Source organism: Apostichopus japonicus, chromosome 18 (genome assembly GCF_037975245.1).
Source record: "Apostichopus japonicus isolate 1M-3 chromosome 18, ASM3797524v1, whole genome shotgun sequence".
NCBI classification, from domain to species: Eukaryota; Metazoa; Echinodermata; class Holothuroidea; order Aspidochirotida; family Stichopodidae; genus Apostichopus; species Apostichopus japonicus.
The window spans coordinates 15,253,647-15,280,698 of NC_092578.1; the positions used below are offsets into that span (position 1 = coordinate 15,253,647).

Here is a 27,052-nt window from a genome sequence, read left to right on the forward strand (position 1 = left end):
TGGTTTATTTCTTCTAATGAAGGGGGGGGGGGGAGGGAGGGAGTTCAGGTTTATAAGTATTTTCAATCTGTAATAAAGTGACATGATCATATCTGTCCACTATTTAAAATGATTGCCTCTCCACCTGATATGATTATCTCAAGTTCACAGGTCCTTCATCAAAATAACTTTCTTAACAGTTAAAATTAACAAAAAAAGACAAATTGCGTCTGCTTTTCGACATTTACAAAACTTGATTCTCATATATTTTACTTTGATTATAAAAGTGTTGATTAATTACTTTGAAATTTGTATAAAAAATGCTTGTAGCAAATAATCATCTCTCCCTGTACATGACAATCTACACACTTACACCAACAACAAACGTATGAACAAACTGTTACTTAAATACAAAAGATATTAATGATCAAAGTTTACTTAATATTTCTTTATCAAACAATCAATTTTCAGTCTAATTGTTCCTTTAGAAAGATATACACAATTATTTCATCTAAAACTTATGAATTACACCTTTCCTTTGCTCTTTATAAGAAAAACAAAACACATAAAATGCATATTTTTTATTTACTTTTTTTTTTCTTCTTTCATATTTTTAAAGTGATACCGAGAAGTAATTTAGAAATGATATGAAACTGAGATTTTTCAGTCAACTAATGTACACCCAGCTTGATTACTTGATACAAATAGCGAGAAAATACCACAGAAGTTACTATTGAGCTACAAGTATATATGTAACTGCAGCTGTAATAAGAACGAAGTTTCTTTAAAAATGAAAGGATGACTTTAGGCAGCATTTTAGTCTTGGTATGTCATAGTCCAAGAAAATTGATAGACATGTTTTCATAGTTTTCAAGATATTCATCTTTCAAGTTATGCTAATTTTCTGAAATGCTCCTTTAAGGCTAATTTGATGATTATGTCGGTCCTTCAGTGCAGGCCTACATGTTATTGTTTATCCATTGTTTTAAACATTGGATCACAACATATTCTTCTAACTTCATAATAACAGCAGAGCACCATTGGATGACATTCTTCTATACCATTGATAAATTTGTGTCATATACTTCACATTGTGACCTCATTTATAACAGGCCATAAAAGTCAATTTCCTATTGAGTTTATGTTGCATCCTAGGAACTGACCATTGTCTGTCGGTTATAGGGTGTGAAGACTCACGCACAAAGAAACATCTCATGCCGGTAATCTGACCTAGTTTCGAATGAGGTGTAACAGAAGTGTTAGACACCACTATCGATCCCAGAAAGTACACACTCAGCTTGCTACCGTCTGTAATTAGACACTAGTGTACAGTCAATATATACAGCTACAGTCAATACCCACAACACAGTGTGCATAGCAGCGATGGAAAACTTCACTTGCAAGCAACAGAGAGTTAACTTTTTCAGAGCGCGGTACGCGGTTTGGGGGGAGTCTTCAATGCCTTTAAACTCAGTAATGATGGAACAACTTTCATTTATGAGTCTAAAGTGTTTAAAGGGTCATTTATCAAAACATAAAAGTGGTAGTAAAGTATAATAGCAGATATTTTAATGGTCTACAACATATCTAATTTGTGCTTAAAAGTCATCCTTTCAAGGGACATACTATAATCATCTATTTTAGCTCTGCAAATAGACTATTACTTTCTTTCACTTATTGCTTTCATCTAGATCATCAGCAAGACACAGAAATAACTTGAAGCAGTCAAAAGGTTATCAGCTGTGTAGATTATTATAAGGTTTGGTCATTTCATGTAAAGACAATCAAGTCAAGCAAAACTTTATAGGGTCAAAGGACAGACAGCAACATACAGTTTTTGTACAAAAAGTTAATTTTTAGTGACCATGGTGCTTTAAATTCCGTAAAAGATTTGTTTTTAAATACTAATACACGTAATGTAATCTTTAACATCTACGAGTGACCAGCTATGCCAGACACATTTAAATCTTTGATGGCCCTTAGGGCTTTTAGGGATATTATCCATCAACAACAAGGTAACAATGTACATAGAAGAAGGAAAGAAATGGAAAATTAGACATTCACCATATCCTGAAAGACTAACACACAGACATATATGATTAACGCTACAATGGTAGGCATGAGGTGTGCGTTCAAGTTGAAAGCAGCTAAGCATGGTTTAAATACTGGACGGTTTTCAAAACCCTCGGTCAATATGTCTTATCATCGTTTAGGATACAATGTTGATCAGGATACAAATTTAAGATATTACAGTTGATTTACTGTTGATGAAACCGTACAAACGTTAGCTTCTAAAACATGTTACAAAAGTATAAAGAACTTGCACAACTTATGTCACTATTGATCATACAAATGTTTGCCAAAAAGTGCATAGAAATGACAAATGCATGAGGCACTAATCCCCTGAATAAACTTACCATATAATCATGAGACAATAACAGCCCCTGTTGTTGCATACGGTCAACCCGCCCCCCCCCTTCTCCATGGCCCTCCAAAAGATTGCCATCAATGTACTACTCAGCCTCTTCTATACCCTGTCATATCACAAGTTACAAGAATGCCACAATTCCTGTCTGCATACATTTTTTAAACTCTTAAAACACTGCCATCCTCAAAAATGGTTGTGGTTGTTGGTACAACAGCACCAGGGACTGATGGATCGTCCAACGCCGTACGGAGTGTTTTAGCCGCCCTCTCTCGTCTTGGCATCTTTATTGGGCGCTTACCTGCAAACTTGGTCGCTGCTTTAGGCATGAAAGTGTGGTAGGCGTTAGGATCCTGTAGGGTAGTTGCATAGGTTATGTCTGCTGGATAGCCTGTGGCTGTTGGGTAACCTGCGGCTGTGCGGGCTATGACAGTCTGAGGAACTTGATGCTCTGACGGTATGGCAGCTGTCTAAGAAAAAAGGCACAATGACCTAGGAACTGTTTACAGGATGCTAGGCAGGGTTCACTGACATATACAAGCAATGATATGGAGATGTAATACAACATCAACAAAGAACAGTTACATCTTCAAGCTGCATGTCATCAATTTACATCAATTGACATGGAAATTTCAACAATCTTACTGAGCATTTATACTCATAATAGTATCAGAAACAAATAAGGCCCATGCATCTATCCAGATTGTAAAAGGAAATGAACAGCAAGTAGAAGGTAATTAATATCTCTGTATTTGAAATTTTGGCAAAAATGCATTTCATACTGGTAGTAATCATATGGAAACAGCAAATTGGAAAGTTACAAACATTATGACATTTTCTTCAAATGAACTTGACAAGTTTATGGACTTTGTTAGTTGGATTTCTCTACCTGCACTATACCTGAATCAAAACAATTTATTAGCTGCTTCAGTGATGTATCACACAAATAACATAGGTCTTGTTAAGATGTATGTGTTCAAGCACAAACACCTTCGCAGTGCCTCATGGTTTGAGTTGGCCAACTTTCTTCACTGCACATAAAACATTGATATATTAAATATTGGGATGTATTAAATATTGAGCGGCACAATTTTGACTTCAATTCAGTACTTTTTAGCTATTTTCACTAGTTAGCGTTTCTTGTTAATGAAAAGGGTATCCCACCTCTGGATGTGATGTCTCCATGACTGGTACCTCTGTTTGGACATCTTGGGGGTGGTGATATGGGTGACCAGCAGCCTGGTGTGCTTGGTGGTGGGTGGGAGCAGTATAGATGAGCTCTGATCCACCAGCAGCAGTGGGATAAATCAGACCAGCATTGGACACTGCGCCAGCCTAGGAAGGAAAAGAAGCAATGAGAACGGTTATTACAATAAATAATACATTAAAAATGTATTAACATTATAAGAATTGGAATAAAATTACAACTGCATGAAGCAATATGCAGTGAACACACAGAGAGGCAGTGACATGTGCAAGGAGGAGGGGGGGGGATGAAACATTCAGCCGGGGAAGTTTTCCTACATCCAGATCACTCCTCCTGGTGTGCAACTCCTTTTCAACCTCATGAAAAGAATTCATCAGTATCTATCAGCTCAGCCTTGCATTTAAACCCAATTGTAAGCCTAAATATGCCTCCAGTGCACCATTTGACATATAAGCTTTTTATTTTTTCTAGGAGAGGACACCCCCTAGTAACCACTTTCATGGGAATTGGCTTTGACAACCTAGCACCACATTCCTTCCTTTTATAAAATCCTTGATTTGTCTCCCATAAAGGTTCATGCTCCTACATAAATCAGAAGGGTGATTTAAAATTTGAACCCCCCTACAACCCCCCCCCTCCTCCCCTCCACTGTTGGAATCCTGTGCATGCCACTAGAGAGTAGGTGTAATGTCATGTTGGTAGCCATCATCATTAATGTACTTCATTCAAATCATACACCTATACTATACTTTCAATACATGTATACTAAGATGATTCAATCTTATAAGTACATGATCACCTACCTGAGCAGGATGAATAAATCTAACTTGACCAGCATGGGCAGCAGCTTGCCATTGATGAGGATTTGCCTATAAACAAAATTAATTTGCAGAAAAATCATACATTTTATTGGAGCTAGCTCAGATGTGTTTCATGCATGGATATTCACATATATGATTATGTGATCCTTCTTTTATAACTATTTATGAAAAGACAATTTTAATTTTAGTCAATGCTTTTGAATAGCACAGCTCACAGTATAACAAGACCACTGCTAGAGTCCAAATTCGCTGCCTTTGAAGTCCAAGTAAACCACATCTTTGTCTTACAAATACAAAACTATTTAAATAATGAGCGAGAGCTGTCAACAAACTTACAGTAATAGATGGTGGGTAGGCCAACTGCTGTGCTTGAGCTGTTACAAACTGTGGCATTGAGGTTGGTGGCAGCATAACAGGAAGTGTGAGTGGTGCATATGCTCCCTAGAAAGAGAATTGTATTTTAAATGCATCTCCTTGTGTTTATTGGGGGGGGGGGGGGGGGGTAATCTAGTCCAAATCACTGAGTATTACTCTATGTAACATTGAATTTGATCAAATTAAGATATGGACAGTTGTACACTAGTAGTAATTAGGTTGCTATAATGAGTTATTTAGGCAGTATGAATGATTCCATTTTGTCACATACATAAACAATTGTTGCTGCTATATTGTCACATTTTAAAAGCACAATTGATGAATTTTCAACACATCTTACATTTCATTACTACGTAAGTGGATTGTTACAAAACGGTGTAACAGTTACCTACTTTGTATTCTGTAGTATTATAAAATTACCAAAAATATAGATATAATGTTATCTATCCAAGTGATGTAGGGAAACACTTCCATAAAGTAAAAGGTATAGAGGTTTGACATAACAAATTCTAAAGGTAAAGACTTTTCGAAAGAAGACTTCCCGATACTGAAATTGCTCTTCATTAATAGAAAGACAAGTCTACAAATGTCTGACTGCCACTACAACGAAAAATGTTAGTGAGACAAAACCACAATTGATTTTCTTAGTTCTAGCATAGATCTAAATAGAGAATTTGAAAAATCTTACGATTAAATTACTCCTAAGTGACATACATATCATGTTACAAATACTTTCATACTTTCTTTTATATGTTCACGAAGAATGTTATTTTTTGGCTTCATGGAAGTAAATGTACCCTGCTATGAGGATAGTTGAGAAGGTTAATTTAAACACCAAAAATGAGCATTTCTAGAATCAGGCCCATACATTTGAGGGATTAAGTCTCATTATGTCTTATGTTTAATTAGTCTTTATGCCTCCACCTTCTTCTTTCAATGATGTTAGCAAATTACCATTGTGCTGCAGTGAAACAAGTGCTTAAGAATTGTCCTAAAGAATATGTCTGTCCCATAACATGGCATGATGGTGTATGTTATCAGAAATTTACTACATTTAAGTTAATGATGCACTTCATGTAACTGGAAATTAAATACCTGTTGAGCATGTGGATGGTGTGCAATTGTTGCAGCAGCTGTTGCATGTCCAGCAGGGCCAGGGACCAGCTGAAGAGGATCCCCCGGATTGAAGTAAGCTACTCCATTATGGTATGTATAACTGTATGTACCTGCAGGTGACTGGAGGATCATCCCATTTGGTAAATAGGTTGTTTCTATTCAGAACAAGAAATAAAATGAACAAAATTAGTGTCTTCAAGTACTTCCAAGAGGGCTGAAAACTAACAACTTTTCTTTATCCCTTTTTTTTCTCCAGGTAATGAAAAACCTGGTTTTCTCTCCAAAGTACTAGGCCTTACCGAGATTTATGTGGTTACAACCAGTTGGCTGGTCCTAATTGTGGAGTTATTAACCCATTCAGTCCAATATAGAACATTTTAATATAATTTCTTTCTTTTTCATTTTACTAACATAAATTTTTTATCCATGATGTGATTTCTGTGGACGTAAGTAAAAAATTGTTTACAAGTACTGTGGTCTTTCCTTTAACAGTCTAGTATGGAACCACAACATTGTAGTAGACATCCAGCTTAACATTTTGAAAATGGAGAGACCCTTATTAGACTTTCTAACACATTTGTGGGAATCAGTACCAACTTTTACTAACAATGATACTGTGTGAACTTTAGTATTACTTTTATCAGATGAAGAACACCTACACCATGGAGCTTGTCATATATTTTGCTAAGCTGCTCTAGGGGGCCACTATGACAACGGCCACTACTTTTAACCACATTGTCCTTCACAAGTGGGCCACTATAACAGCAGACACTATGTGCCATTTCTTCCTTCAAGTCCCCAATTTCTCTCCTATGGAAATAGCTGGATATATCTACCAGTAGGACATTTCAAATCTAAGGTTACCAACTTGCCACCAATTAAATGTAGTTCATTTCTCCAAATTTATGTGTGAAATTTATGTGTTAATAAATAATAATGTATGGTACGAGTTGTAAACAGGACCTTTTAGTGACAAAAGTTATATTAAAAGATGACTTTAGGCACAACATTAACATGATATATATTAGACTAAAATGCACTGCTACCATTCCAGGTTGTATTTCTAAACCACTTTTCTGGGACATGACCCTTACAGTTATGAGGCTCACCAATTAAAGTAGCAGGATTTTTCAGTCTAGCACAATGAAGATCAGGCCAGTTCCTCAGATGCAACACCAAACATAATACTTTAATGTCTCCAAATAATATAATACAACATAATAAAATATGACATTATATAATATTTGCCACGCAAAAGTGAAGTAGTATGTCTTCCAAGGATGCTAGTTGAAAACCTGCATCTGAGGAACTGACCTCACCATCAATTGGGCCTCAAAGGAGCATTCCAGACAATTTAGCGTATATATCTTGAAAAACTGAATAGCTCTACAGAAACATCGGATCACCCACATGGTTGCGTTTTGTTGGACTAAGACAAGGCCAACATCTATCCTTTAGAAAGTTAAAGTTCTACCCCAAACACATGGTGTCGACATAGATATCATTAATCTAACAAGTGAAACTCAATGTAGCCTACATGTGTCGTAATTCCCACCAAACATTATAAATAGCGACACAAAATTAAATTAAGGTTAAACTCACCTTGTTCTTTGGGATATCTTGTTGGCTATGAGAAGAGAATAAATATTTGGCAAATTAGTTACAATTTAAGAATATTAATAGGATAGTTTGTGGTGAATTCTGCTTGAGGAAGAGGAACCAGGGTCCCTATAAACCTACATGTACTGTTTTTGAGATGAATTTTGATGGTTATAATTGTCAGTTTAAAACATACGTGAACTGAACCAAACCAGTGTGATGTCATTGTTGCACACTGGTATTCACAAGACAATGTTTTTTTTTCCACTTAAATAGTTGGATAGAGTTCAATCCTTTACCCTAGGCTTAACCAGATGTCGACTACTCAAAATGCCAACCTCTGTGGTATAGTAACGTGATGCATCCCAAAGTAGAAAAGTCAGAGCCAAATATCGATGAGAGATGAAAATCAGTCTTGTCAATGTTCGTGTTATCACCCTCTGTTTGTTCCACATTCACTTTTGTTACAAAATTTACCAACTAAAATTACTTCAAAGTCAAAAATAAGTTACCAATGGACGATCCTTTTCAAGTATGATTATGCATTTCGAGCATACATGGAAATGAATGTGTATAAAAAGAGAACAAGCATTAAAATTTTGAGTGCGTCTATACTTTTGGAGTGATTTCCTGTATAAAGTTTAAATGCAATCCTTAATGTATTGCTGTTAAGACCGCACAGGCCTTAAACTTTGAGGTTCTTAATATTGTCATAAAATGTCAAAAATTCATATAAGGCCTTTACACATGTGCATAGGCGTAGGAGCCTAATTTGATTTGGGGGGGCTGTAACGACTTGCCCGAAAAATGTAACCGAAATTTTTCGCGCACTCTGCGCGCTCAACATCTTAATGTGCATATCATATAGGCATTGATCGGTTATTTCATCACATGCCAATAGCCGATGAATGCCTATATGGTATGCACACTAAGATGTTGAACGCGCGCGTAGCGCGCGAAAAATTTTGGTTATATTTTTTGTGTTATTACCCTTCTATATTGGTTAGAATTATTGGTGCCCGAAAATTCTCAGCATAGTGCCTGAATTTTCACAAAAAAAATTGAAAAACACATTGCAAATTATTCTGCTCTCAGTAGGTGCCCGAAAAATTCTCAGCATATTGCCAGAATTTTCACAAAAAAAATTGAAAAACACACTGCAGATTTTTCTTCTTTCAGTAGGTGCCCGAAAAATTCTCAGCATATTGCCAAAATTTTCACAAAAAATTTTGGTTGGGGGGGCTGCAGCTCCCCCGCCTCCTACGCCTATGCACATGTGCAAAGTAATACACTTCAACACGGGTCTAAATGCACTGTAATCTAAAGCTGAAAAGCTCTTAATACTAGAGTCTGACATATTTTGGGAAAACTATAGATATTTTAACAGATTTGGGCACTTGCATCACTTAGGAATTAGGCTCTACTTTTACACCTGCTGTATCAGTCACAAATAGTCATACTTTGCACAACAAGAAATCTACATGGCAAGCTTTATGTGCAGAATATTTCTGGCATTTCCTTAACATTCTGTAATTTCCAATAACAAAGGCCACGATGTTTCTACATTACTCATGTAGTATTCTACATTAGTGTCTCTTATTCTACTTCAGAGATTTCTCTTATGAGAAAACTGGGAAGTTGAGGGAACCAACCTCATATATTATATATATATACACACGTAGATATTTGTTGTGACTTTCCAATTCCAACATTATAGCAAGATACTGTAATGCCTTAAATTTTACCTCTCTTCTGTCATTGACATAGAAAATGTATTCCTCCTATATATATGCTAGCAAGGTCTTGTGCTTAACCCTAAACTTAACATGAACCTTGCAACTGATGAACCTGATAACCATTAAGTAAACAAAATGACATCACAGCTAGTCTATCCTGGTGAGAAGGGAAGGGACACACACTTCCAGACTATTTCAAAGTTTCAAATTATTCTTAATGATAGCTTGATTATAATTTTAAGAGTGAAATATTGACTCCTTCCAACCATTATGGGTATGAAGTTAAATCAACCATTGCTGGGTGCCACATCATCTGCAGAAACTTACCTGTTTACGTATAGCCTGACCTATATTTAATTTCTTGTCCTTGAATATCAGACTATTAGGCTGTGAAGAGAAGAATATGAGGTAATTTACAAGCGAAAATACACACAATTGGCAATTATTGAGGGGGAAGGCCAATGTGACAGCATTTTATTAACTACCCCTTATGATCCCCTCAGACATTTTCGACAGGTGCTCACTTCTCTACTATGTGTGTTTATGTTATGTGGAAAAACAGCTCACAAAATGACAGCCAAATTGGATGAAACAGAATCAACAAACCTACAAGCAAGACAAATGTCCTGTAAGAACAATGCATGCAAATGAGGTATATAAACAATGCAAAACTTAAATCATGCAGTTGCTTCATGTCACAGACTCCCTTGCAGTTGATTTGCAAATAGTTTCCCATCCATTTGGAGGCAACCCTTATTTAAATTAAAGCATGTTAAAGAATGTAGATATAACTGCATCAGTAAGAAAAACCTGCATAACTTTATACCTACGATGTTTAATACAGTATCTGTAGGCCTAGTTTGTCTGTCACACAAAGAAATGCTTGTTTGTCCCCACTGATATGTCTCTTTGTCCCCCCAAAATGTCTGTCTTTTTATCCCCAGAAATGTCTCTGTATATATTTCCCCAGAAATGTCCATCTGTTTGTCCTTAAGGATGCATTTTCTCCAGTCAATATTAAGCCTACATAAAAGGTTTAAAGGTCATCAGTGTTGCTCCAAATATGCTAAAATATCAAATAATGGTCACTTATGCTCATCTTGAAACACCAGTCACTCAAACCCTAAATTGATACAACTCTCGTCCTTAACACGAGGTCATCAATATTGGCTCCAAAATTCAGCACGCATAACTTTCCTACAAGTTTTTCACAGTACTTTCCTATATAGGCATTGATCCCTCAAATTATTAGTAAAATGCTTGTTGAACTTGTGCAAAGGTAACCACTATCTGACTTTCTAGCATATTTGGGGTAATTTACTGATGACCTTTGACCTGATGACCTGTAAGTACTTTTTAGCAGCTTGGGGCCAATACTAATGACCATTAATTCTACTTCTATAAGGTCATTCAGATCAAGGACATTATGTGTCACCTTTTCCCTTTCATCTCAACTAAGATTGTTTCAAAGTTACTTCACAATAAATTCAACTGGAGGCCAATGTGTGATATTAATAGCAAGAATGTGCTCTAGCATGGAAGCATCTATAAGTCATGAAACAACTTACTGTGACAACACTCTTGGTAATTGAAATAGAAGTTAAGAAATTACTCGACCCACTATCTGCTGCTAAATTTATTTCATGACATGCCCTTAATCAAAGGTTGCAGTAGGAAGTCACTTGATAGTTCAAGAAAGGTTTGTGCACTGATCTATTTTGCCCAACTATATCTCATTAGAAAAATCTTTGCTTTGCATAGAGGTTTTCAATTTGAGTATTAATTTTGTCAAGTTGCAACGCATGTCACTATTCTAATAGGAGAATAGTTATCCCAGCTTCCGACAATTAACTTTGGATCCTGTGCCATCTAGTCTTCCGAAGTGGTTCATTAATAGGGCAGCATACCTAAAAGAGGCTACTTATGTGATGGCTTGGGTAAAGAGCACAAAAAGAAAAAAGGTACCTCTCCTTAATTACTAAGGCAAGAATGCCAAATTATTAATGCCCAAAATTAATCTTGATGGGCTTGCAGCTGTTTTGAGTAAGAATTCTGAGCATGGCAGAATATAGTCATGACTTTGGTCTCTGAATGCTCAAGGGGGGAAATTTTAAACCTGTGACCTCCGAGATGAATGATAGATAAAGGTATCTCTTTAACTATTAATTGGCAGGAGGAATGTTGCTACTTTCTTTGAAGGAAGGGAAAGTAAACCCAGCAATCGTCTTTAGATTATGTGAGAGCCTGAACTGATATGCTTGTGATGAACAACTCCCTTAAATATCACGAAGGGAACATTTCACTCTGATCAGAAGAAATCCTGGTTCAAAGACTGCCATGTTGCTCATACATGTGTGATGTTTAATATAGTACCGATAAGAGCTCCAAACATTTCCTTGTCCCTCCACTCCTACCTTCCCTTGTAAAGGGGTTAAGTGGGTACAGTGTTGTCATTGTCTCAAACCTATGCCAGTATTAGGTATAGTTAAGGACGTTCGGTATCTCTACCACACGATATGATCCTTCCAATATATTTATAACAAAATTCTTTAAAAATTACTGTATGGCTGTATGTGATTCCAAGATGTTATATGTAGACTTGCATATGTTTGAAGGAACATTAAAACGGTGACAGAAATCCTTAAAATGGAATAAGATTTATGATAGTTGGTTTGTTCACCACAAGTATCTCAATTATGTAGACCAATTATGATGATTTGGGGTTGGCTTCTCTTTTAAATAGTATCTAGAACAAATTATTGAACATTGACAAAGGCCGAGACGAAGCATCAAATCTAAAGGTTACAAATGTAATTTCAATACCAACTGAACGGGGTTATTTCTTTGAGACAATTCCTGATTTTATTATATTTTGCTTCCTCATCAAGCAAAGCCAGTGTTGGGATTTGCCACAATTATATTTAAAATTCCTTGTAATGTTTTGCGACATTTGTGTATGCATACATCAATAATCACCACATTTTTAGAGTTTGGCGAAACAGTAATACTATCAATGGTTTTAAAGAGTGTAGGCCCAGTTTCTCTGGCATTTAGAGCCATTGTAGAGTGAAACTGAGGTAGTGAAAAACCTACCTGTTCTTTCAGGATCCTAAGAGCTTCCTCTTGAGTCTCAAAAGTAATGAAACCATAGCTGTTATTAAAAACAACAAACTGAAACATTTGAAGACAAAAGTTTGAAATCCAAGAAGACACACCAATAAATAAGGAACTTTATCAACTGATGAATTATAAGTGAAATCATGCTTAAAATATTCCATCATGCAATGCAAAAACTATGAATCACTATAAACATCTTTTCAAAAGGTTGAAATATTAAAGAATAATAACAATAATGATAACAAAATAACAATAATCAAGCATCAAGATTTAAGAACATCTTTGGGGGAAGTTCTCAAAAGAAATTTATAAACCTGTTATGTGGAACATGACATTCAACCTCAATACAATAATGCAATAAACTTTCTTTGCATATGCTGTAACAGAAAGTTGAAATTTGTAACAAAAAGCATTGAGATGGGGATAGTTGCTATAGATAGTATCATGCAAGGACTACAATGAGCACCTTGTTAATCAGGGGATATCTTAAAATTCTTTTCAAAATATTCAGTTTATCATAATTAACATACAATATGTATTATCCCATCTAATCTTTAGTTACCATGTCAACAGTAGGACACTGAGGGGACTGCAGCATACTGTAGCTAGGCTACATAGGAAACCATCTTTTGTGCTCTGCAGTTATGTACAATAGACACTGCATGTCTGCTGAAATAATATCTGTTGTTTGATACTGTTTCAGCCTTGGCTGCAGCATACTGTACACCCCATATAATTCTCTCTCCATGTTCTCTTGGTTCACATGTCTTAACAAACCTCAAAACATACTGATAGAATGTACAGAGGAGTTAAACTATTCAAATCTAGCCTATCACATTGAGTATAGAAAATCTACAAGTATTATCAGTATTTGGGTGTATAACATAGTAAACAATCCCTACTAATGTACCATGCAAATGAGGTCCTAAGAGTCAAAACCTTAAGAGTTTGAAGTCAGTGCCTCCTTTAGTATAACTGTTCCATGACCTAATTACAGCAACATGTCTACACATTTATGAGACTGGAATAGCATTTAGAACAACTAGATAAGTGTTTTGCTATAAATAAACTGCAGTATGTTGGTGCGTAACATGGAGTGTGACATTAACTGGTTAAAATGTAATATCTGGAGAGAGCTCGACAAATTAATTGAAAACAAGAAGGTTCCTTTGGTCAAGTATCTACACAATGACTACTTTAGCTATGCTGCAGTTTTACCAAACATACTGGTATAACATAAACAACACTGCAATTAAAATGAGGGTTCATGAGTTAACTAACATTTTTGTTCCCCAGACAGAAATTGTTTTCACTTATTTCAACATTTACATATTTAGGATACTTGAAATGAAAATGTTATAGGCTCATAGTACTGAATACCATAGTATAGTTTCCAAAATCTCAAGAAGTCCCTCTCTATATTTATCACATCAGCTTTGTAGTATGCCAAAACATGTATATACCTGGTGTCTTTCTTTTCAAACAGTAAGTAAGGAGTCACTGACATTGTGTGGTTCACGCTTATGAAAGTTTTGAAGAAACGAACTGAAAAGTTCAAAACAATGAAATTACCATATACACCTTTGACTCAATAAGGCTGTGTGGTAACAACAGAAAAGTGGAAGTGTTTAAAGAAGAGAAATCACAACCTTTACAATGTCCTCTGTATCCACTAAGCCAAACGCAGCTACAGCTGGTACTGTAGAATGCAGTTCCACAGGACAAACTTCCACCAAAAACAGTATTTTAAATAAGTAGAGCTTCAAATGGTACTATTGTAGGGCCTCAATTGCAGAATGTTCATGCAAGAAGACGCTTTTGCCTTATTTCTCTTGCAGTAATTTTTCATGTGATTTAAGTTGCAGATCACGTTTGGTATATTGTTCTAGTGGGTAGGGAAATCAACCGGGTCCAGGAGATAGCAGGACCATACTAAAGATAGGGATGGCCACATGTGACAATTAGGTCATATGTCCCAGCCAATACTTTGTACATTAACTTAAAGGTCATCAGTACTGGCCCCAAACTTTTAGCCTGCTAGATTTGTGCAACATTGTTCAAAACTACTTTCCTGGAGGTTCTGGCCCTTTTGGATTATCGCCAGATTATTTGGTGGTAAATTAGACAATATCTCCATGACTGCAAAAATACTGCAAAAATTTTTTTGATTTTAAATTGCTGTCGAGCATGGGTGATCTTTATTTGTCATTGTAACATGTTTGGGGACAATACAATGATGACCTTTAAAGAAAGTGTAACAGCAACTACAGCAAGTAAACTAGAGCCAAAAACTCTCAACCTTGTCTGTAGTGAGCAATAAATTAAAATCAGTTTACAAACCCTTTGGAAACTCCAGCTCTATCCGATATTATTTTGACTTCTTTAACATGTCCAAATGCCGAGAAAAAGGCCTTCAATTCAAGATCACTTGTCTAACAGTGAAAAGATGAGAGTAAACAAAAAAGCAATATAAAATATGATTAAATTTGCCATACATGAGTTCAAACAAATTCATTCTCTTTTACTGTTTCACATAATGATCATAACACTGATTCTATTGACAAACAAACCTTTTAAATTTATTTGTATGTACATTGGAGTTGGAAAGAAATGGACCTTTTTTTAAAGACAGGTACAGTATATGTAGTAGTGTACCCTACTTTGATATTACCTAATGTGCAGTAATTAAATTAACTCTGATCATCAGATGAGTCCAGCCTTCCTGATGTCTGCTAGATAATGGAGTACATACTTAGAGGGTTCAACGGTCTCAAAACCCAGACGATTGATGGGACTACAGTCCTCAAGGTTGAAAAACTGCAGGAGGGAGGTATGGTAATTCAGATTGGTATGCACATGAGGACATGATTATAAATTAGAATACTAACATTCCTCTACCCTTTATACCAACAACGAGATGAGCCGCTGGCATTGGGCAACTGTGGGGCCCAGGTGATTGATCAGTCTACTCATTCCAGGGTTCAGAAATAAATACTCATGGTGTCAATATATAAATCACACATGATTCCAGGATCAGTTCAATGTCAGTAGCCCAGAATAGTAGGGATGGCTGAGTCACTCGGCATTATGTTTGTTTGGTTGATGTCATCTCTATAAGATGTACTGTGTTATATATGTACACATTCATAGGATATATTGCAATACTATAATCAGCAGCAGCCATGAGAGAGCACAGCCAATGGTGAAATAATACACAATTATTTTATCGAATTTGCAATTCACATTGGGCTGGGGCCAGGAGAATATGACATGAAGTTATATGTAATAGGCTTATATCTTTGGTATAGCTTCACATGTTCTATGATAACCTTTATGGTGTGTGCTTTATAACCTCTGGGAAACAATTTAGTCTGTAGAAGTATGGTAGGCCTGTAGTAGCAAGAATTGCAGCTGGCAGTATATGATCTCTTACAAGTAGTTAATATACAGCAGCCTAAATAACAATTTATATACCTATATTGACTTTATACCATTAAAATATGGTTACCTTATACTCTCTCTCTCTCTCTTATCCAAGGTCACTTTTTCTAACTGGTTTTATTGAATATCACTACAGCCGGTCACCTAGTACTACTCTCTCCATGGCACACTTACTTTAATATTAATTAAAGGTTACAGATGATCCTGCTTGATTTGTCAGGACTTATCTTAACCTTGAAGTTGACAGCTATGCAAATGAAAATGTCTGATGTCAGCTGTAACCTTCAAGGACTTGCCAGCCTTAATCTCAGGAGTCTTACTAAATGCCAAAACACCAGTCAACAGATGTGGGACAATTAAATTAGACCCTGAACAATGTTTTGTAATCATTTCAACTGTTGGTAAAACTGGTTACTATATAGCCTGTTCTGCAGCTGCATGATTCTGGTTCATAATATGTACTCCATCATATGATGCAATGTGATCACAAATACAACTGCTCTGCAACTCAGTTTTTAAACTTCCATTTTTATGAACAAATCAATAATTAGATCTGTACTGTCAATCAAAAATAAAATGATTTAAATCATCTTCAAAATATACAGGTTTAAATCCTTTAAGGCTATAGTCCAAAGGCATCATAATTATGCACTTTCTGTCCAATGCTAATGAAAAAGATTCTGAATGGTCAGGGAAGTTTATTGGTACTGCATAGCAAAAATGAATGTACTGCTACAGAAATACAAAGGTAAACAAATATTGTACACAGAACCATAGCATCCCTCCCCCCTCCCCCCTGCATTTCATGAGGACAAAATTCATAAACATCAAACGCCTCCAAAAAGTTTCCATGATAGTGATATTTAATGTAACATTTTAAGTCATTTACCTGGGAAAAGTCCAGAAAGGTCTGTATTCTGGGGAATATAATATTGTGTACAAGTGTACACAACACATATTGCTGAAGAGTGCACCAGTCTGACAAAGATGCAATAAAATGTTGAACCTGAAACATTTTACTGTGCAATAAACTGATAAGTCAGTAATTCATGAGAGGAATTGTAACTCACATTGAAGGCTATACCACCCACAAATATCCGATTTGGGATAACTGTCCCATATCTTGGCGCATTGTGTCCACTGGGAATAGGAGAATTGGGTGCAGTCGACCCTGCCCTGCTACCTTCTGTTACCTGAAAAAGAAGGAATAACCATCCAAAATCAAGGTAGCCAAGTAACCACATCCCTATCCTTGCCTCTATCAGAAGTTGCTGGATTTCAATTAAAAGAATATCCCTGTTCCAAGTACAAGCTTGGTTATATGTTTCTCAAGAATTTATCAAAGTCAAAAGTCAAAAAAAAAAGTCAAAGTCAAAAAGCATCGTCCTGGCTGTGAGGAAAAAAACGAAACAGATAAATGAGAGAACACCCATTGTTGTGTTTACTATTATAATTTGATTTTAATTTGGATTACTGAAATGCATTTGCAAGCAACTGCTGCTTTTGCTAACATAAATTTACAAGCTTTCGAATGCTCAGTGCTTTGTAATTTTGAACTGGAAACAAAGAGTCTTGGAGTATTGTTGCTTTAGATAACAATTTACTGTTCCTTCATGCAAAGAATGAAATGCTTTGTGTTCATTATTCGGTCAAAACTAAACTTTTGTTGACAATTAAATGTGGTTCTATTCATCAAATGACTACTGTGGATCCTCCTGTATATAGGCCTACCACAAAAGCAAAAACGTTATTAATCTAGCCTAGCCTAATATGATTTATGACAAACATAACATGAGGTTAAAATCATCACAAAATCTGGTGCTTATGAAACAATTCTGATCTTTTTTCTCATAATGTCATATGAAATTTTTAAACCCAGTTTTCATTAAATGACTATTGTGTAGTCTTTGCATGTACATTTAACAGAGCCTACTCATAATTTTATACAAAGCATGGAATCAAATAAGAAAATTTAAAAATATATTACCAAAGCATACGATCTGATTTCGCCTCACCAAAATAAATTTACTTTCATTACAACAAAAAGGATCACCAACCCTGTAGACATATCAATTATCATGATAATTTCTATGAAAGTTGACTAAATGGTTGAGAAAATCAAAATCTCAACAGGTTTTTAAAAAGGTGCATAAACCTATAGTAGGCCATGGGCCATGGCCAATTTAAATGCACTTTTGTTCACATGGTAAGTGGGGAAAGTTAATTTCTCTGAAATAGTTAGTATAAATATGTACTGAATCAAGATTGACTTGTTCTTTTTGGTTCTACTGGCACAAACAGTCAGAATTTAAGAAAAACTAACAAAAGATATTACCCACTGCTCTTAAAAGAGCTTATCTAATTGGTCAGTATTTTCAGGTCAAACCTTAATTGACCAATCACAGCTGTTGATCTGTGGTCTGGTTACACCATGGTTACACTAACTGCACAAACATGGCTGCTCCCACACTCAAATGTTGTATGCATGTGTGTGCACAGACAAAAACGAATATTTCATCCTTTTCTGACAGCTCTTTTGCCAAATTCAAGGATTGTGTTTTAAGGTGGATTGTGTAACCAGGTATTTATGGTGCATTAGCTAGAGATGTCACTTCAAAATACTGTATAGAGAGCTCAAAATCTTTAGCTGATTTTCAAGATCATGAGCATGGTGAGTCGTGCATTGGCTATCATTGTGAGTGCTAACAGAGATTCACAGATGAATAAACTCAACAAGACTGAAGAAAGGCTTGCTAAAAATCCGCTTAAAGATGGTAAGCAAACATTTAAATAATATTATGAGTATGAATCCATTTTCCAACTGAAATTAGAAATGTCAATCTGACATTTTGTGGAATGTGGTTGTGCTTTTATTTAAGTTTTTACATTCGTTCTTGACGGTTTGTTATTGTATTGTAACCTAGTCCTGCTGTCATTTTGTTGTGCAAAATGCATCAACCTGATGTAATCGTGAATTTATTTGGGTAAGGGTTAGATATGTACAAACAACAGGGATACATTTACAATCAAAATCTCTATTTAGTGTGTGTTAAGTTACATTTGGCATGTGTTCAACAAATAGAAGTAAAGTTACATTTGGCATGTGTTCAACAAATAGAAGTACCTGTCATGGGGGGGGGGGGGTTGGTATTTAACTTTTAGACTTTCTTCAGTAGTTGCTCCATGATTTTATAAAATGAGACGAGGGCCCCAAACCCATGCCCAATTTTCCATTTGCGCTTAGTTGATTTTTTTTTTATAGGGGTGGACTGGAGATCAATATTTCATTATTGCTCCGTGAGTTTTATAAAATAAGACGAGGGCCCCAAACCCACGCCCAATTTTTCATTTGTACAAATACTTGGTTGATTTTTTTATATGGGTGGAGGTCGATATTTCATTATTGCTCAATGATTTGATAAAATAAGACAAGGGCCCCAAACCCACGCCCAATTTTTCATTTGTACAAATACTTGGTTGATTTTTTTATATGGGTGGAGGTCGATATTTCATTATTGCTCAATGATTTGATAAAATAAGACAAGGGCCCCAAATCTGTGCCCAATTTTTCATTTGTAAAAAAAATTATTCATTATAACAAGTTTAGATAAACTGGGCTAGGTTTGTCAATTCAAGTTGTAAAACGGTGTAGGTTAATGAATTCAGAGCAAATTTTTTAAACTTTTTTTTTTAAAGTTGTATTTGATATGTATCTTTCTCTTGTTTGAATGTTACAGATGATTCCACTGATGATGACAATGACGATGTTGAACCTGTCTGTAAGAAGCGAACACTAAGATCAAATGTAGCTGGACCATCTTCTTCAGGCAGACCACACATACTTCCAGTGTCGTGCATCATTTGTCACGCTGATCACTGGATATGGGGCAAGGTGACCTGTAAGAGACGAAGAGAGCCCCTGACTCGTTACGAGACAATAGATGCTGGGAAACTCAGAAAGGCTGCTGAGCTGACATGTAACGAATCCCTTCTTTTGCAAATGCGTGGCAGAGACCTTGTTGAAGTTCCGAGGCAAGATACCCTCCGAGTTGTTTTCGCAACGCAACCAGATTTCTCACTCGGAAGTGGCCAAAAGAAACAACAGATATTCTATATGCAGAGGCTTATGCAAAGTTTTGCCACAATGTCATTGATGAACAGATTCTTAAACAACAGGGTGCGATCAGGATGACAAAACTCACAGCCCAGTTCATCAAAACGGTTAAAGAAGTTCAAGGGATTGATGCCTCAAGTTACAGATCCTACAACTTAAAAAAGCGTCTCCAAGGCTCCTATCCACAACTTCATTTTTTGCGACCAACGCGACGCTATGAAAGTGAAGTTGTAATTTCCAGAACTGTAGAAGCTCAGGATCTAGCAGTAAACCTGGTTAATCTACAATATGATACAAAGTCAAGTAACGAGTTAGACATTTCAAGTGGTAGTGAATCTGATTTGCAGCATGAACAAAGAGGTTCACGTAGAAGTCAAGGCATTTCATTGAGTGACATGTACTTTACAGCTAGACAGCTTAGAATTGCTGTCCAAGAGGTACATGTGGACACAGCATGACATCAGACATCAATTGGACTTTGGAGTAATATTTAAAAATCTAGCATTTTTATAATGTGAACTCAAAAATTGTGATTGTTAGATGTGTAAATACATGCAGGAATGTGTGAACTAAATATAGTGCATCATTAGTTACATGTTCAAATAATGTGTAAGGAAATAGAGGGATCTGTAGGACAAACATGAAGAAAACAAAAGAGTTGGGGCTATGCCTTTAGTTTGAAAAAAAAAAATCAAATTGTACTCTGTTGTAACTTTCAGTATCAGTTGGAAAAGGTGTAGGACTATAATGTGATTCGAAATGGTCCCATGAAGTAATATCTCACGTTATTGTTTATTCAATTTGATGCAAATTTCCACACAAATTGTTGTTTTATTTCATGTTAGTTTAATCGTGGCTGACACCAGTCTCCAGAACACCATTTCAGTATGGAATCTAATATACAATAATCAAGGACATAGTCAGTGCACCACACCCTATTGAATATTGATTATGCGATCACTCAAACACCCCCCCCCCACCCGCAAAAAACAAACAAACAAACAAACAAAACGAGGCTCGATTTTTGTGGATGGGTCCTGTGTGTACAGTCGTTTAACTTGTTGTTGACGAGTAAGTGCCACCCATTCACCATGGGTATTCATAAGAGTACAACTTACTGATACTATCTACAGAAAGTTTCATGTGCAATGTTATGATCAACAAACAGTTTTAATGCATATTACAAATGAGATTTAAAGTTTTTTTGTGAAGGTAGTTAGGTGAAGCGCTGCTTGTAACAAAACATTGTACATGTAGTAGTCTGTTGTGAACTTTGGTGTTCTAAACATGTTGAAAAGATTTGCAGTTGATAAATAAAAGAAGAACATATAGATCTGAGTTTGTCACTTTTTTAGGGCTGTTTAGACATACTTTGTTAAAAAAGTCTATCGGAATCTCCAGTTTGATTATAATGAATATGAAATAGTGTGCTTTATTCACCAAGAATGACCCCATCCTCAATCATGTTATAATGTATACATGCTGGCCTACTCCTTGCTCTCATTTGTTATTACTGGATCATTTATTGCCTAGAAATAGTGTATTTCAACAATTTAACAATGAACAAACTGGCCTATCCCCACCACAAATAAACACCAAGTACAGTTGAAAAATATTATTCCAATAGTTATATGCCTATCCAAACTTTTAGAAATGTTGTGCCATACATATTCTTTACAATTATAAAGGTTTCCACATTAAAATGTGAATTTTTTGGGGGTTTACAGTTTCTTTCTGGAGACAGAATAATTATTTTTGAAAAAGTGAGGGCGCTGTTTTTCTTATGTATTTCTTTATGTTGGAAAATGTGACATTTAATCCGTGAATTACATATTAATGTGCCACTTTTGAGCAAAAGAACAACTTGATTCTTTATTAAGGACATATTATCTATAACTCAGACTATATTTCATGTAATACCACTCCGGACGTAACAAGAATCATTTTCTGGAAGGATTTCAGAGCCACGGCCCATGGCCTATAGTCTACTGTACTGGTTTTGTACACAGCTTACCAAGAAAGTTGGAATGCAGATTTACTGGAAGTTGAACTGCCTTTTAGTTTTAGGCTACAAGTAGCTTTCAGTGTTGTGAATTAGTTAGGTCCTAGCCTAGTAGGACATTGGCCTTCGACTGGGTTGAAATAGCATACACATGTCATAAATCTGTTGTTTCAAATTCATAAATATTACTTATTAATATTTCGCCCCTTGGAAGTTGTAGCCAGGGCTTAACTTATTATAGATATGCTTGACTTTAACTAGGCGCCTGCGGCCTAGTTATGATTGGCCTATTCATTCGTCATGTAACGATTAACAACCTAGCCTAGGGCTAATTAAAGCAAAAGGAATGGGATAAAGGGTCTAACTTATAATATCTTACTAGTTAGGAACTTCGAAACAGTAAGGTTTAACTCACCGATGTCGTCTGATTTTGAATGTCAGTCATGATGATGTAATTCGCCAAGGTTATGTCGAACTAGGCTACCCTAAAAGATCCCGATGATTTACAATACTAAGAAATGAAATCAAAAGGTGAACTCGGCAATGTAGTATTCCAACGGAATCATCAATGGGAGACAAAGTAGGTTAACTTCTAGGCTAGTATATTGGTAATGATGACTGCCCGACTCATAAAAGGTGGAACTGTTAATATGTTATGGATGCCGTTATCCTACTTGAAACTGAAGTAGGCCTACTGTTAATCGATCAAACGCACATATATGTGATTGAAAGTGGATCCAGGGATGCAATTTAGCACTGAGGTGCTGGTACTGGTAGTAAAGAATTGATGAATGAGTCCAAAATAATACAGGTTATCATGAAAACATCTAACTTTGAATAGTTGGCTAGCAGGTCAGCAGAAAAAACGCGGGAATACATTTGATGAACTAAGCTTCCGATCCAAATATAACGTGTTAAACTAGTTTGTTGGTGCCGATTGGCTTGGATCTTCAAGCACGCGGCATTGAAAAACTCAGCAGACGATCATCCCGGCACATACCATTCATTCCAGGTGTAGATGTTCAATGATGGAATAATGAACTTAGGCGGCAATTGGCATTCGGAAAGTCAGGAATTTCAATTCATTAAAATCCGATTGTAGCCGCATTCCATGAAATACTAGGCCTGATTACAGGAAAAAATCTTTCAGATAAAAATCTTGTAATCCTCAGATCCGTCATCAAGGGTCGTTGCTGCTCATATTAAAGAAATGTATAACATACGGTGATTTTTTCCCTACGAAATTAAAGCCTGTGTAAAGTGGAAATACTTAGGAATGGGTGTGATAGATATCTTGCAGACAGGTGTGAGGGTGGGAACGGGAGGGGAGCGGAGTCTGATTCCTGAATTAAAAAGAGCTCCAAAGTAAAAGAAAACTAATAATCACAGTCCAACAGATAACGTCCTTTTGTTTCAAGGTCAGACTGAGATCGGAAACTGTTGTAGCAGGGTGATTAAGGTAAACAAGTTAAATTGGAGAAGCCGTCACTTGCAGAGACATGAAATACTTCTCACATTTCGTTTGTCATATTTTGTTTCAAGATGCTAATGCAAGCAATACTCACCTTTTTCATGTGCACCTTTTCAATCAAGGACACAGAAGGTCTACCGTACACGCCATGGCCGGCTCCGACCCCTCCCTCCTTTCTTCACACCCGGTCTCCTGGTAGAATGAATTTATTCAAGAATAATGCAAAATTTAACCGGACAACCTTATTCTTTCTGGACCAACTTCCTGATTCCATTTCCATTGTCTCTTTACAGTTTATGTCCATTTTTTAGTATTCTCATTTCTTACCACATTTGTTTCATTTACGAGGGAAAAGGTGCGGTGGAACGGTCCAGCTTTACATAAACCAAGTTTTCGAGGACACTATGATGGTTCTCGACAACTTACATAAACTATTGTAACTTCTGTTAGCATTTACCAGTGGTCACATGATAATCTGCTATCCAAAACGACCTTAGTTCATCTACGTTGGATCTTCAAATGTATTCCTGTATATGTAGTAACTGTTATAGACATCCCGTTTTTCATCTCCACATCCACATTCAAAAGACATGCAACGACATCACAAAGAAATTTGAATTTAGCTGACCCCAATGGAAGTTCATCAAGCACCCAGGGTAGTTAATACCCATATAATATACGGTACTTCTGCCTAATCAGATTACAATGCGTTCATTACAAAACATCATTGAGTCAAGCCTAAGTACAACTGAACTCTTACTGTTGTACATCTTCCCCCATCAGTACAATGGACGCAACTGACGTATTAATTAGCATAAAAGATAGACACGCAGTCTACGAATGTGGCGTGTGCAGGTAACTTTAAACTGTTAGTTCAATATAAAAGTAAAAAACACGTTTACACGTGTACATGTCAGCTATTTTTGACAAACAAAATGTTTATTTTGGCATGTAACCATAGTAATGATTTGTCCGCTTACATCCGTGTGTTCAATCTTGCGCCAAAGTTTTTGATTGGCTTATTTTCGAACTTCAAGAAGATGCATTACAAAACTAAGTAAAGTAGTTGTAAAAAGAAGTAAAATTTATCCATATTCCAGTTATATGGTAGACCGGTATGGTTGTAACGTTTCAAAATAAGACAAGAAGGTAATCCACTGAGTTGCATATCTCAACTCCAGCAAAACTACACTAAAAGTTTATGGGGTTATAGCCAAAAAGTAGCTAAATTTGACCTTTGGTTCCGGGGATCTGCGAGACACAAGCTCCGACCATGGGGCATTTTCCCTAAAACGTTTGAAGAAAATCGGCACAGTAACAGCCGTTAGGAGGAGTTTTTTAAATAAATGTGGGCATACAAATATTCATTTGACCATTGACCTCGGTTCACATGGCAACCACATATTTTGGTAATACTTGACCTTCCCATTATAACTGTTACGGTTCCATGTCAATTCAATGTTCCCCCTTGGGTTTAAAAAAGTACCTTTGACCTCTGACCTTTGGTTCCGAGGGCCTGCAAGACACAAAGATTCACCCTAGGATACCTTGTGAAGAAAATCGGCCAGCCGTTTTTGGAGCTTTTTTTAGTGATACTCAGGTATAGCTAGCAGACGGTTTTGTTCAGTTCTGTCTTAGTTATGCAACTCCGTGGATTGGTTACAGGCCACGAGAACGAAGGTCCGCGAGACCGAATTTAAAGAAGGTCGCCGCGACACCGAAGGTCTTCGAGACCGAGATCCACGACTCGAGACCGAAGGTCCGCGAGACCAAAACTATTACTAGGTCCCGCGAGACGGAAATTATTACTAGGCCTATCATAGTGGTAAGACAAATATTACTACCCGTAATATTACGTTGATAAAGCGCGTCATTAAAAAGAATTTACAGCCATTTATTTTCATAGTGGATACCAGTGACTTATACGCAAGGGGCTGGAACGGCTAGCATTGCTACTACGCCCCAACAGTGGCATAACCAGAGGGGGTTGCAGGGGGCGAAAGCCCCCGCTCTCAAAAGTCTCGCCCCCCCCCCCCCCTTGCTGCTGTAAATGATATATGAGAATACAAATTAACTGAATAATTAGATATAGCGATACCCTATTTTAAACAATATTGCCCCCCTTGTCAATCTCTCCGCTCTGAACCCCTCTAACGAAAAAGTCTAGTTACGCCTATCGATGGACCATGCATAGACCATCAGTCTCGCGGACCTTATGTTCGCGGAAATTCGGTCTCGCGGACTTTCGGTCTCGCGGACCTTCGGTCTCGTGGAATTCCCCCCATGGGGTTTCCCTCTTGTGGAGTAAAATTGCCTAGGATTCCATAACATCATGGTTAGCCTTTCAATACTCCATACGTTTTATTTAAATCAAAGAAGTATAACGAAAGTCATTTTTTTTTAAGTCTTTCATTGTATTATTAAACATCCTTTACATGTTTTGTAACGAAAGAAATTGTCGCAAATGTACACCGACATTACACATTATTAGATGACCGCGGCAGACCAAACCCACTGTTTCTCCGAATTATAGATGGTGTCTGCCCCAAACGCAATAGAGCCTCCAAATGTTTTGATACAAGTAACGGGGTAGATAAGTATAGTCCAACAACACCGCGACTTTCCCATCATGACAACGGGAACGGCGAAGGCAGTAATTCAAAGGGTCTGATGAGCTGACTATAAGTAAGGCAGGGGTCTGTTAGATATATCCGGTGCAGTGCGGTTAGTATAGGCCACTATGAATTGTATATGCGCACACATGAAACATTCTATACTTACTGAATATTGTATGATTAGCCATGGGCGGCGATCCGTACTTGCGAGTGGGGGGATATGACCTTGTTGACTATCTAAGCGTAGCGCCACCATGAGTTGGTAGCGTACAAGAAAATTTGGGGATTTATAAACCCTCTAGATGGCCGGAAACGGCACTTCCCAAGGTTTCCAAGCGGCATATACCCCACTTTAAAATAGGGATATCATGTCCGAAATATCTCATAATCAGGATCCAAAATAGTTTTTTTTTTTTATTTCGGGTGTTAATTTGGGAAAATTGCCCGTCAATCTTGTTTCAGGCGCTACGTTAGAATGTTCGAGAGCTCTTTTATATTATTCGATGAAGAAAATGGCCTCATGCAGGCTATTGTAGGCCTATACACATGCAATACACAATTACACATAGTTACATTCCTAGGTACCGATTGCTAGGGCATCCAGGTGAAACGTGTATTAAGCATTACCCTGGTAACATGAGATTCTCAGCTGTTCGAGGGAACATGTATTGTACGTGTGTAGGCCTACTATAGGGCCTATATGAATACTATGAGGGTGCATATATGTTCTATATCAATACCGTGATAAAGATAAAGACGGTTTATTTGAAAAGATCGCACTGCGTTAATGGTAGGCGAGAAATGAAGCTAAAAAAGAGCCGTACATTCACGATGATGCATAAATGTAGGCATGAAAATATTCTTATCCCTGGCATTTGGTGGGGGGGGATATGGTGTATTACATCCCCTCCACCCATTTTCATGGGGGGATATATCCCCCTTCCCCCCCAGGATCGCCGCCCATGTGATTAGCACTCACTTGCAAAATTAATAATAAATGTTAATTTGTTCAAATCCGTAGCTATGTACATGCC

The 27,052-nt window shown here is 36.8% G+C and overlaps 2 protein-coding genes across 6 annotated transcripts; one reads left to right on the forward strand and one right to left on the reverse strand.

Moving 5' to 3' along the window:
* Positions 1-1,873: 1,873 nt before the first annotated feature.
* Positions 1,874-24,051, reverse strand: LOC139958826 (protein boule-like). Of its 5 annotated transcripts, none has more exons than XM_071956195.1 (12): positions 23,861-24,051; positions 22,348-22,417; positions 16,887-17,009; positions 14,716-14,807; positions 12,352-12,409; positions 9,586-9,645; positions 7,526-7,550; positions 5,903-6,078; positions 4,769-4,873; positions 4,415-4,480; positions 3,569-3,739; positions 1,874-2,874 (listed from the first exon to the last, which is right to left on the reverse strand). In XM_071956195.1, the coding sequence occupies exons 2-12, from the start codon at positions 22,375-22,377 to the stop codon at positions 2,566-2,568; spliced, it is 1,215 nt and encodes a 404-aa protein (XP_071812296.1). In that variant the 5' UTR covers positions 22,378-22,417; positions 23,861-24,051; the 3' UTR covers positions 1,874-2,565. The 5 variants fall into 5 exon arrangements, with proteins under 5 accessions (XP_071812296.1, XP_071812297.1, XP_071812295.1 ...); XM_071956196.1 differs by lacking the exon at positions 23,861-24,051 and adding an exon at positions 22,933-23,086; XM_071956194.1 differs by lacking the exon at positions 23,861-24,051 and having other exon boundaries at positions 22,348-22,617.
* LOC139958612 (uncharacterized) lies at positions 18,159-21,261 on the forward strand. Its single transcript, XM_071955810.1, has 2 exons — positions 18,159-18,590; positions 19,554-21,261. Exons 1-2 carry the CDS (start codon positions 18,479-18,481, stop codon positions 20,006-20,008), a joined length of 567 nt encoding a protein of 188 aa, XP_071811911.1. The 5' UTR covers positions 18,159-18,478; the 3' UTR covers positions 20,009-21,261.
* Positions 24,052-27,052: the final 3,001 nt, after the last annotated feature.

Excerpts from the sequence above, each read along its gene's own strand:
- LOC139958612 (XM_071955810.1), top strand. The coding sequence starts at position 18,479 with ATGAGCATGGTGAGTCGTGCATTGGCTATCATTGTGAGTGCTAACAGA. Across the intron at positions 18,591-19,553 it reads TAAAAATCCGCTTAAAGATG|ATGATTCCACTGATGATGAC; the intron begins GTAAGCAAACAT and ends TGAATGTTACAG.
- LOC139958826 (XM_071956195.1), bottom strand. The coding sequence starts at position 22,377 with ATGACTGACATTCAAAATCAGACGACATCG. Across the intron at positions 17,010-22,347 it reads TTCAAAATCAGACGACATCG|GTAACAGAAGGTAGCAGGGC; the intron begins GTGAGTTAAACC and ends CTTCTTTTTCAG. Across the intron at positions 4,874-5,902 it reads ACCATCCACATGCTCAACAG|GGAGCATATGCACCACTCAC; the intron begins GTATTTAATTTC and ends TTCTCTTTCTAG.